This window comes from Schistocerca piceifrons, chromosome 11 (genome assembly GCF_021461385.2).
Source record: "Schistocerca piceifrons isolate TAMUIC-IGC-003096 chromosome 11, iqSchPice1.1, whole genome shotgun sequence".
Taxonomy (NCBI): Eukaryota; Metazoa; Arthropoda; class Insecta; order Orthoptera; family Acrididae; genus Schistocerca; species Schistocerca piceifrons.
The window spans coordinates 49,097,016-49,110,031 of NC_060148.1; the positions used below are offsets into that span (position 1 = coordinate 49,097,016).

The following is a 13,016-nucleotide window of genomic DNA, read 5'->3' on the forward strand; positions in this document are numbered from 1 at the left end:
ACTGATGTGATCTATTCGGCCTGTTGTAGGGGCCCAACTGTACCACACTGCACGGTGTCGTGGTTGCACAGCTGGATCTTGCCACGGACGTTGGGAGGGAAGTTACAGACCGTGCAGCCTATTGGGCACAGTTTGAGTTGAGTCATGACATCCTGTGGTTGCACAAAAAGCATTATTCAACATCGTGGCATTGCTGACAGAGTTCCTCTGAGCCATAGTCGATAGGTAGCAGTCATCCACTGCAGCAGTATTACGGCCTGATTGAGGCATGTCATCAACAGTTTCTGTCTCTCTGTATCTTCTCCCTGTCCGAACAACATCGCTTTGGTTCACACTGAGACGCCTGGACACTTCCTTTGTTGAGAGCGTTCTTGGCACAAAGTTACAATGCAGACATGATCAAACTGCAGTATTAACTGTCTAGGCATGGTTGAACTATAGACAACATGAGCCGTGTACCTCCTTCGTGGTGGAATCACTGGAACTGATTGGTTGTCAGTCCCGTCCATCTAATAGGTGTATAATAAATTCTCACTACTTTGTAAATGATGAAAGTCTATGTGAATGCAGCTTGCCGCTAACTTGGTGTAATGTTTTGTCTGTACAGAAGTGTATCTGTCGCCTTTATCGCTCTTTCACTCTCACACATAAATCGGTACAATAAAGTCAGGGCTTCGTGTTTTCTAATTAGGCTGATCTGTGAAAAGACAGACAAACAATTATACTAATGGAGGATTCTGAGTAAATTCTCGAATTCCATTCGCTCTCTCTCTCTCTCTCTCTCTCTGTCCTTTATCTGTGTACAGTTTAAATATATTAATTACGTGAAATCAGCCTAGTAGAATCTCTGGTGGAGCCCTTCGTCTTAATATTCAGCGGCTGGCTTGCTAGAAAAGATCTTTGCATTTGTTATTATTATTAAGCGCTGCATTCAGTTGGGAAAAATCGATCGTTTGAACAATTCGTTCAGTTTACGACAGATCTAAAATTTCAGATGTGGACGAAGCCTTTTTGGACGATTTATAAAAACTCAGAGATTGCAGGCTCTCTTCGTCACAGCTGAAACTTCCCAATTAATTACAGGGCCCAGACAATCTTCAATGATTCAGACAGGGAACTCATTCGTCATTCACTCTCGAATAAAATGGTCACAAACCTTATTTCTGAGGCAAATGTATATTGAATCCATTTCCGTACATGTTCCGTTTTCTGTTGGTTCCAAGTCTCATGTAATTTGCTTTTACAGGTTTTTCTTTCTCTTTACCTATCACGCTAGCGGCACAAACTTTCCTAACTCGCTTTAGAGCGAAGAAGAGTAAAAAAAAAAATCTCTTTTAGCAATCCGACAATCTTCCAACCGATACTTCCGAAGCTCTTCCCTTCTCTCTCTATAATAACCATGGAGCATACATTTCTGTACCTCTGTTGTTCCAAAGAATAAACGTACTAGAAAAATACCTTGGCGTCGACGAGCTGTCGGCGCATATATTACTAGAAAATCTGATCAGATACTTTTCAAACGTAAATACATGTGGATGATTTGGTTGACCATTATTAATTATTGCGTGGTAGAGGGTAATTTTCCGTGGGGAGATTACAGGTGCTGCTCATGCATGGTTGTTTACATCTTTAGGCACTTTTAGTGGAGCTCTGAACAGTCAAAGGGACTGTGTCTGTGATACAATATTACAATATCCACAGACAATATCTGTCTTCAGGAGTTCTGGGAACCGGGGTGATGCAAAGCTTTTTTTGATGTGTGTATATGATTTAATATACAGTTTGGAAGTTAGGAGATGAGGTACTGGCAGAAATAAAGCTTTGAGGACGGGGCGTGAGTCGTGCTTGGGTAGCCCAGGTGGTAGAGCTTGGTAGAGCACTTGCCCACGAAAGGCAAAGATCCTGAGTTCGAGTCTCAGTCCGGCATACAGTTTTGCTCTGCCAGGAAGTTTCATATCAGCGCACACTCCGCTGCAGAGTGAAAATCTCATTCTGGAAACATATATTACTTGCCATATCATCCTATTAGAAATATCTTTAAAAACAGTAGTTTTGAGTGCATTTTTGAATGGATATTTTAAATATGTATTTTTATAATGTATTTTGAAAGATATTTTGATTTTTACAGATTTACTTGTATGTTCCTCTCGTGCTGTCATATCTATGTCATTGTTTACTGCTGTACTTTAAACACACTTTAAACACAAGTTTAAGTACTATAGTAGAGCCACATTAATCTTTAGGCCTGTCAGCCAACTTTAAATGTAAATCACCATACTGGAAGGAGAATATGTACTTCATGTGATGTCAGTGTAAGTTTCCTGTATTGCCTCAATTTTTATCTTTTACAGTGTATATTCTGATGATGCTCTTGTTAATCTGAAGAGTGAAACCAGTCAATACAACAAAAAAAGTGTGACTTGTAGCTGTTTTCAAAAATTTAATTTGGATATTGCATAATTAGAAAATCTGCCCAAATGGAAACTCAATATGAGGCCTCTGCAGGTGCTGATAACGCTTCTCACATGATTATGCAGCTTCTCTGTCTCCTTCACAGTGACCACTTAATGTCCTAATCTGTTCATGCCTTTTTTATGTTGTACCAGACCTGGTAACAACACAAAACATAAAAAACAGTAATGCACTCTTATGGCCATTCTACCTGTTGCAGGTGTGTGTGTGTGTGTGTGTGTGTGTGTGTGTGTGTGTGTGTGTGTGTGTTGTTTGTTTGTTTGTTTGTTTTTAAATGCATTAACTGGATGGGCCTACTTTCTTATTTGTTTTGAATTGTAGATCATTTTTGTTGTCTGGAGCCTGGTTTGCACAGGAGAAGATACAGGAGAATGAGCATCTGCCAAGAAATGTTCTGTCTTTTGTAAATGGTACGTAAGTGAACAGCCTTTGATTACATTTGGTTCACAGTTACTTACACTCACACTTGTTCCACTGGTTGAATTGGAGTGAGTGATGGAGTGGTCTGGAAAAAAAAACCAAGTAATGTTGGTGATACAGCACTATATGTATCATATATGCTTCTGGAAGCCAAGTGATCCACACAACAAATGCGAAACAAAAAGAAATATGATAAGTAGATAGTTGCCAAAGCTCTTACAGGTCCAGCTGGGGATGTGAGAATGATGATAAATCCATTACATGCTTCTATCAGGTGAGAACGGAGCCAATAAGTACAAGCTTTCTTGTTTCTTCTTGTTAAAAAGGAAAAGCATAACATAATTCTGCAAAAGTAAACAAGTATGAATGTGTGTCTATTGTGCTGACTAAACTAAAAATGTACAAAATACTTTATCATTCTCTCTACTTAAGAGCATGGTAGCTGTAATTAAATTGATGATGCCTGTCATTTTAGAGGTTTTTAATGTTAGACCTGAATAAATAAAAATCTTTTTCATTGATTATGCAATCTCTCTTCTAACTCATTTGACGTGTTTACATGCATTTGATGCTTCATTAATCATACTTTCACATTATAATCATTATAAGTAGTAGCGCGCATGATAATGGGATGTTCGTGCTAGAACACTTGTCTCATTAAATTTAATTTCATGATTCCCATCTCGAAAAACATGCTCAGCTACGGCCGATTTTTTGATGTGTCCTAAGCAACAGTTTCTTTTATGTTCAGCTAAGCGTGTATTTACACTTCTTTTCGTTGTTCCAATATATACTTGTCCGCAACTGCATGGAATTTTGTATACCCCAGGTGTTGCTAGGGGATGTCGGGCGTCTTTTGCAGTTCTTAAATATTCCTTAATCTTCTTGGTGGGTCTGAAGATTGTTTCGATCCCATACTTGGCCAGAACTTTCCCGACACGGTCCGTAACCTTATTAATAAATGGTAGGAAAACTTTTCCAGTAGGTGACCATTGTTGCTCTGGACATAGCTGATTTTGTTGGCTCTGGCCACCAAGGTTTTAATGACACCTCTTTTTTGCCTAGGATGATGGTTAGATTCCTTGTGAAGGTATCAATCCGTGTGAGTGTTCTTTCTATATACCTTGTGGCCCAGCGTCCCATCCACCCGTTTAATTACCGACGCATCCATGAAATTGAGTTGACCATTGCTCTTTTTCTCCATCGTAAACTGTATCTTCGGATTAATGCTGTTCAGGTGCACCAAGAAGACATCCAACTCTTCTTCACCATGAGTCCACACTACAAATGTGTCAACATAGCGGTACCATTTAGCGCGCTTTTTACTGGCAGTCTGCAGCGTTGGCTGTTCGAAGATCTCCATAAATAAATTGGCAACAGCTGGGCTGGGAGGGCTTCCCACAGCCACCCTGTCGATCTGTTCGTAAAACTAGTTATACTGGAAATAAGTTGTCGTCAGGCAGTGTTTAAATAAAGCCACTATGTCAGTCATAAAAATATCTGCTATATATGAAATAGCTTCGTTTACAGGCACAATGGTAAACACTACATCGAAGCTCACAAGAATATCACTTGGGCTGATGTTAATCTCCCTCAGTTTTTCAATAAAATGCGCCGAGTTGTTAATGTAACTGTCCGTTCTGCCGATGTGTGGTTGCAGCAAGCAGGTGAGATATCTGGCCACCTCTTGTGTCGGAGATCCTATGGCACTCACAATTGGTCTCAACGGGACCTGTGGTTTATGCACCTTTGGGAGTCCAAAAAGTCTTTATGGATAAGCTTCGTTTTGCAGAGTTGTTTTTTATCATCCAAAGAAAGAGAAGATTGTTTCACCAGTTGATTGGTATTTCTCAATATTTTGGTTGTAGGATCCTTCTGAAGCTTTTTGTACATAGTGGGATCCAAAAGGTCACTAATCTTCTTGTGATAATCTTCGGTGTTCAGCAAAACAGTAGCATTTCCTTTATCAGCTGCAAGTACAATAATGCTCTTACGCGCATTGATCTCCCTCAGTGCCCTCCTTTCCGATTGAGACAAATTGCTGGTAGATGGTTTCGCTTGGCGTAATATTCTGGCTGTTTCAGTCCCGATTTCATCCGCGGAGTGCGATGGTAACAAACGGATCCCTGCCTCCACATTCGCTATAATGTCCTCCGTAGGAACCTTTAGTGACGTGACTGGAAAGTTGCCTCCTTTCGACAGAACTGAATGTTCCTCTTTTGTTAATTCTCTCCCAGACGTGTTAATCACAGTTCGAGAGTTGCCAGCGACTGATGTTTCACCTCTGCCTTTCTGTAGGCCATCGAATTTCCTCTTTTGCCTATTAGTTGCCATTTCTGCACTGAGGTCCATGGTCCTGAACCATAGACAGTCCACCTTCCGGTCATAACACTGCATTATGTTACTGATGTATAAATGGAGATGTAAGAGCTTACTGCTAGTTTCCGCTAGTTCTCGCCGCTTATGGTGAATTCGTTCAGATATCGCTGAGACTGCCATCCGTGCTTCTTCACAGAGTAGGCAAGCCACCGACCTCCACACTCTGTTAACTGGCACAGACATTAAACACCTTGTCACTGACTTTAGATTCCACCACCCTTCGACCACTGTCCGTAGATGCTAATGACGGTAGTACGGCAAAATCCAATGAGCTGTGCAGTTTCCACAGTGCTCGTAGCGACTTGTTCTCACATCAGATACCTACAGTGCACCAGGCTGCACTGAATCTGGCAATAGGCAGCGGCCTCACAATTTTGGCCTATCGGTGTAAATACGGATTACTGTCACGATACCGTGAGCAGACTGCCGAGAGACCACCGCCGGAACATTGCGGAGACAGGTATCGGTTCCCGTGTTAGTGCAGGGGCTCTGCGTACGTGGTCGCTAGCCAGCTGTGCGATTGCCGTTCGTGACGAAACGGTGACGCAGTTTTGCGGTGTTCGGCAGCCACTGTACGTGCGGTACCGGGGCCACCCGCTGGGGGAGTCGCGGTCGCCGCTTGTGGGGAAGCTGCTGGCACTGGTGTTCGGACTGCTGTTTCTGGGACTGGCTTTCATGGCGCAGTTCCTCGGTGGCGTGCTGCAGGCCAGCCTCACGATATTCGGCGCCGTCGGCGGACCCGTGCTCGGCTTCTTCTCGCTCGGCATGTTCCTGCCCCACGCCAACGAGCCGGTACGTACTCCTCGTCCTGCTGCCTCGCCAGAGACTCGGCTAGAGAGGTCTGGTGTGTAGAACTGGGATGCCGAGGTATACCGGTAGTGAACTCACTTATCTATTGTTATTGGCACTGTGATGAAATAACTGAAGTAAAGCAGATGAGACATAGCAAGCCTGACAAACTCCTACAGTGATCTGTTTGTACCATTACCCCTCAGTGTTCTCAGAAGTACATACAAGAGACGACATGAGACCTGTTTTTCTGTCAGTGTTGAAATAAATGATTTTGTTTCATCTGCCATTCAGTGTTAATTCATTATCAGGGTTTGTTGTGGCTTGCACAAGGCATCTACAGATGCGGAAGAGATTTTAGGGTTCAAATTTCGTTGTGTGTACTATATTAAAGGATCTGTAACAGGCAGGTTACTTCTTTTCTCCACATTTCATTCAATCTTTACTGATAATTTACATCTATATTTCTACCATACACATCACTCTGAAGTGCGTAACAGATGGTATGTCCCACTGTACCAGTTATTAGGATTTCTTCCCATTGCATTCACGTACGGACTGCAAGAAGAATGATTTTTAAATGCCTCTGTTCATGCAGTAATTATTCTAATCTTACCCTCACAATCCCTATCTGAATTGTCGCATCCTGTACAACACAATGCACCTTGCCTTTATGCTACACGGAAACTTACTTCCAAAACATGTCAGACTGTAACTGGTGCTGCTCGCCAAGGGTCAGTGGGTCCAAAACATCCAAAGATATTGCTTGCTGTAAGTATCAATCACATCGTAAATATAAGCAACTTCTTGCATATTTCATTTATAATTAATTTTTAATTTTTGTAGTTCAGTATCAGCCCGCATCTCGTGGTCGTGCGGTAGCGTTCTCGCTTCCCACACCCGGGTTCCCGGGTTCGATTCCCGGTGGGGTCAGGGATTTTCTCTGCCTCGTGGTGGCTGGGTGTTGTGTGCTGTCCTTAGGTTAGTTAGGTTTAAGTAGTTGTAAGTTCTAGGGGACTGATGACCATAGATGTTAAGTCCCATAGTGCTCAGAGCCAGTTCAGTATCCAATATTAATGCCAACAGTAGTAGTAATTGTGGTGATGGTGAGGAGGAGGGGGAGAATGTTTCTAGTTACATGAATGCACAAAATATGCATGACAGTTTTAAAATTACATTATTTGTGTGAAAATATTTTTCCTTATATAAATTTTTGTTAGTTTGTGTGTGAATGTTACACTAATTTTTTAATGTTGTAATCCAAAAAAATTGTGGAAGATATCTTGTTGTACCATAAAGGAAATTAGGAGTCTATCACATACTTCACTGATACTATTGAGCTGTTCCATTACATACTGAACATCACCAACAAACTGGTTACATACAGCTCTCCCCAAACACGTCATGTCTAAGCTGCTTAATGACTGCAACCTTCATCACTTGAACCTGCTTGCTGTGTTTGAGCCTCGGTCTCCCTCTGCAATTTCTGTCCCCCATACTTACCGTCCGTTACCAAACTGATGATTCTTTGATGCCTCCAGATGTGTACCACTCATCTGATCTTTTTTCAGGTGTGCCACAATTATTTTCTCTCCATTTTGATTTGGTACCTCTTCCGTAATTATCCAAACAACCCACATGTCTCTTAGCATTCTTCTGTAGCACCCATTTTGAAAACGTTCTATTTTCTTTTTGTCTGTAGTGTTTATTGTTTTTGTCTAACTTCCATATAATGACACATTCCAAACAAATTCTTCCAGAAAAAACTTACTTAAATATGTGTTAGAAATTAAGGTATTTCTCTTTTTCAGAAAAGTTTCCCTTTCCCTCCTTCATCCTCTCTGCCCTCATTGTCACAATCAGTGGCTCCTTTTCATTCTGGTGTCCAGGTGAGCTACCCCTCCTTCTAACATTCCCCAATCTATCCATCTCTGTTCCCTGAGAAAGGAACTAATAGTGCCATAGTGCCAACTGCAATGATTAGCCCTTTTGCTTTAGATCGGTCTATAAAATAATTGTCAATTAGGATGAGCAGTACTCTGATAGATCCTTAAGTGTGAATAAATGAAAGATAAAAGGTATTATAAAAGGAGGGAACCTGATAGCACTCAGTTAAAAAATGGATGATAGCTTGTGTAGGCTTTCATATCACCTGTCCGAACATAATACTAAGAATGATTATAAAATGAAATCTCGAAACCAGTTGTAGCAAAAGTTCTGAAAAACCAGGACTTGGGAGGATACTGAGAATATGCAATACATGTGTGAAGGGAAGGAAGGAAGAAAGAAAGAAAGGAAGGAAACATTAGTATTTAATCCAGTCTACATTGAGATCAGTAGACGGAGCAGAAGCTCAGGATGTTCAAGGATGTGGAAAAAAATTTGCTATGCCCTTCCAAAGGCATCATCCTGGAGTTTGGCTGGATTCATTTTGAGAAATCATGGAAAACCTAAATGTGGATGACGAGACACAGATTTGAACTGTGGCCCTCCCAGGTAGGAGTCCAGCGTGCTAACCAATGCACCAGCTCGCTTTGTATCTGTAAAGGAATTGACGCATGAGACACCAGTTTTAGCCATGCAAGACTGCTATTCCAGTGTTAAGGTCAACTTACTGACCTGACGGCAGCCATCCGTGAAACTGAGACAGACATTGCGAGAATTGTAACAGCTCAGTATATGTCATATAACAGTTTTAGCTTACCGAACTTGCACATAAACATCTGCACCTTCTGCTGCTTGATAGTTGAATGTGGTGCACTGTTATTAAATGATATCCCAACACTGTGGAACAATGTGTTCGTTTCTCTTCACATTTATTAACACACAGCTCAGTTGATGGTCAGCTTTGTGAACTATAGAATGTCCGTATCTTTGCCGACATCATTAAGCGGCAGCAATCAGTAAAAAGTCCGCCAACACAAATGACACTGTTTTGCACTATTCCATTGTTGTTTCACAGTTGTGGGGCTATACCAATTCCTTCGTTTTTGCATCAGCTAGGTTGGTGATTGACATATGTCCAAGTGATTAGCAGTAACATAAAATAAACAGCGTGTTAGGAAACAAAAAAAATTCATGGGTCACGCACGAAAGTGACACAGATGGTGAGCTAGCAGCAAAACCCCCTAATGAAGCTGTTCTCTACGAGTTAATTAGTAATCAAATAATTGGTTGGTTGGGGTCTGATGCAGCAGTATACTATGGGTCATTACCGAGAAGTAACACCTATCCTTGGCAACAGAGCGACGTAATGAAAGTTTATTTCATTATAGTTTAGTTAAGCAATGCTTTAGCAAGGGTATGTAAGTTTGTTATACGGTTGTGTAATCAAACTAAGATTAAACAATGATTTTGCTCACACATCTTAATCTCGGTATCATAAAGACCACTACTCTTTACAAGTGTACAAAGTATACCGTATGCCGGCTTGTGTTATGAAAAATGGTGAACCCACTGGATGGTTAAGTTCGTTTCCCGTTGCTTCACTTTTAAGGGTAGTAATCAGTGACATTTTTCCTCGTTACTTTTCTTAACAATCGACACAAATTTCCCAAATATTTTGGTATCAGAAATGGCAGTATTAGTCTTGCCCAGATTGCATAAATATCTACAGATGCCCACGAGGCTTTCTCATCCTTCAGTTCTTTCTGCTCACCGTCAACTGAAAGAGCGACGTGAACTTTTCTCAGATGCCTGCAGACTCTTTTGACTACTTTTCATCACCTCTTCCCACTGAGGCCTACTGCTACGTGACGGTGTTGCAGGGAGCCATAACGGGCCTTGCCACGGGGCTCGCCTTCTCCATGTGGGTCGGCTTCGGCGTCCCCCGGCCGGACACAGTAAGGCTGCCCACGAGGACGGATGGTTGCGATTTCAACATTACGGCCACACCGCCGCCGCCCACCCAGGACCCAAGGTCGGCCGCAGCATCTCCTCAAACATTTCCGCAGCGTCATAAATTAACACTGTACTTTTGGGTGCTCAGCAGAGTTGTCAGTTCCATTATTCCACACGATACTTCAACGACTGACGCAGTCATCTTCCTCAGTTGACGTGAGATGTATTGTTAAGTGTACCTGCTACCTGGACTCTCACAAAATTCAATTTTTTTCCCTTTTTTCACACATTATATCACCTTTGCTATCACCTGCATGACATTAAAATATTTAGTTTATAACCTTGAAGGCACACATTCTTTTGATCCCCTTGGGGGAAGGTTTGGGTCATAAGTTGTTAGTTCCACACCTCACGGGTTCCATGCTACAGAGGAAAAACTTTGCTTATTGATATGTAATTTTTAATAGCACATAGAACCTGTTTTGGGTCTAGATTCTTCTTCATAAATCTCATTTCTTAGCAACAGTAGTATGAAAAGGATAGTTGCTACTCACCATATAGCAGATATACTGAGTTGCAGACACACACCAGAAAATGAGTGTTTGGCCAAGACCTCATTGGGCGCGCTTCCCCCCCCCCCCCCTTCCCACACACACACACACACACACACACACACACACACACACACACACACACACACACAGACATGCAAATGGGGCTCACTCATAGATGACAGCAGTCTCTGTCTGATGAGGCCACAAACCAAGTCAGGTCTCAGTAGCCAGAGACTGCAATTATCTTTCTCATAATGTTATTACATTCCACACTGGATTTACCTTTTTTTTTAAAGAAAGTCATACGAGGGCTGTTCAGAAAGTAAGGTCCAATCAGTTGCAAAAAAGGAAACCACAGTGGAAGCCTGATGAAGTTTTGCACAGATCTGTAGGACAGTGTCTGTAATACACCTGTCGATTGCGCGTCACGTCGCTCCTCACAGTTCTGAGTGCACAGTGAGAATGTAAAGATGCCCCAATTTGGAAGGGAAGGGGGGGGGGGGGTGCACAGTGATTCCCAAGGATTCCACCTAATGACTTATTTTGTACTAATTGGTCTATTTTGTTGAGTAATGGAGGGAAGTTCCCAGATTATAGTTCCTTACATGGGTGCTGAAAGACATGTTCCCATGTTCTCATAGAATATGACTTTGTTTTTGACTTGGAGATATCTTTTTGTAAAGAATGATGTTAAAATTTGTATTACACTACTATTTATAGCTGAGTTTGACTCCTAGCTCCTGCTGCACTGCTTCATATGTTTGTTTTACTGAGATGACACGATTTTGCCTGAAATACACATTCTCTTGGTGTTCCAGATATTTTTCTAGCTGGTATGTAGTGGGTCTTCTAAAGCCACCGTGTCCTGCTGTATGATTAAAATATGTTTGAATAACTGTTGCAATAAAAAGTCACACGTCTGTCTGTGGACACGATATGTAGAGTTGACTAAAAGAAATTGCAGGGCTCAGGTGCTAGAAATATTTCATTAACATAGTGAACAATAAATAGTTAAGAATAACACTCATCTTAAGTACATTGTTGTACTTGTTGTTCTTGCTTGCTGTCTGGAAAAAAAATGGGGTATGATTTTACCAAAAGGGTGTTTGGATCTTGAAAACGTTTCAGAACAATATATCCTTCTCCTTCTTGGTCTCAGTATACTAGCACAATTCATTCATGCAATAAAATAGTCAAAAATGCATTTCTGTCATGTTCTCAGAATTATCTAATCAGGTATAAAATAAAATTCTTAAAAAAAAAATAAAGAAATAAATAAAATAATAAATTTCAGTTTTTCAGATTTGTTCACACACAAACAATGTGTTTCACATGGGTGCAATGGAGAGAAGTTGCAGTTTTGCCTCCACATGTCTGATCATCAACACAGTTACAAAACGGGTTCCTTTCTCCACAGCTCACTGCCAACTACCTCCAGTTAGAGAAACATAAACCAAAGATATAAGATGGATTGTACAGTATCACTCATATCGGTATTTGTTCACAAATGGAATGTGTATAATACTTTAATCAAATAGTAATTTAAGTTTTGTTAAGCTTGAATAATCAATTAGTGTTAGATGCAATAAATTTAAAATGGAGTTTTAACAGTTTTGAATATTGATAAGACCAAAATTCTCTGCTGATAATTGATAAATGGGAACATAATTTTTCACATATGGTTATCAGTATTTCATCCTGGAAACTCAAAATACAAAGGCATAGGCTTTCAGAAATAAAGGAATATAGTTAAATGTGACATAAGAAACATGGGTCCCCAAACATCAAAATAAATCAATAAGTTAAAACTAAGGAAATACACTTTGCAATGGTTACAAAATATTATAATAACAAAAGATATATTACTTTATACATTAGTTCCCACTGAATCACTGTCCAATGTACTCCAGAACTACACAGGTGTAGGCTCATTGTACTGTGCCATTATTACGAACTATGGGCATTGCAGCAAAGCCTTCCTCGTGTAGTGTCATATCATGAGAGCACTGCTGCAGAATTATATCATCTACAAGAAGTGTATTGAAATAGAGGTCAGTTGGATTGGTACACTGAGTGGGCTTTGTAATCAGCTCCTGAGATACGGGGGGGGGGGGGGGGGGGGGGAGGTTACATACAAATAATTACTCAATATCTACTGAAATTAGTACGCCTGTATGGAAAATGGCATCCACAGTCTTTCACTCACGTCAACAAAGATAAGCAATGTGGCTTGCAATATTAGAGATGATGTGCTTCTCAGAAAGTCAAGTGTATGTAGCATATCTTACATCGGGCAGACTAGTAGAACAATTGAGAACAGGTTCACTGGCACACCCAACTAAAACAGCTTGGCAAATCAGTTGATGCTGAGCACTGCCTCTGATATAATCTCAAGATGAAATGCTGTAAGGCCAGTGTCCTCGTGTAAACACAAAGTTTCTGGGACGCTGTAATTAAGGATTCTAGCAATACAAAGAAGTCCAAAAAGTTTAGTAAACTGGGATGGAGATAGCAGTTTAAATAAGGCTGGGCACCTTGCCCACCAGGGGTGGTAAACACTGA

General features: G+C 41.0%; 1 protein-coding gene across 1 annotated transcript in view; it reads left to right on the plus strand.

The window, feature by feature from the left end:
- The window catches only part of LOC124720273 (sodium-dependent multivitamin transporter-like), a 47,128-nt gene that overhangs the window by 18,002 nt on the left and 16,110 nt on the right, over nucleotides 1-13,016 (plus strand). Inside the window, exon 2 of the mRNA XM_047245590.1 lies at nucleotides 5,839-6,063. Within this exon, the coding sequence (XP_047101546.1) occupies nucleotides 5,839-6,063 (225 nt within the window). The remainder of the gene's footprint in view (nucleotides 1-5,838; nucleotides 6,064-13,016) is intronic.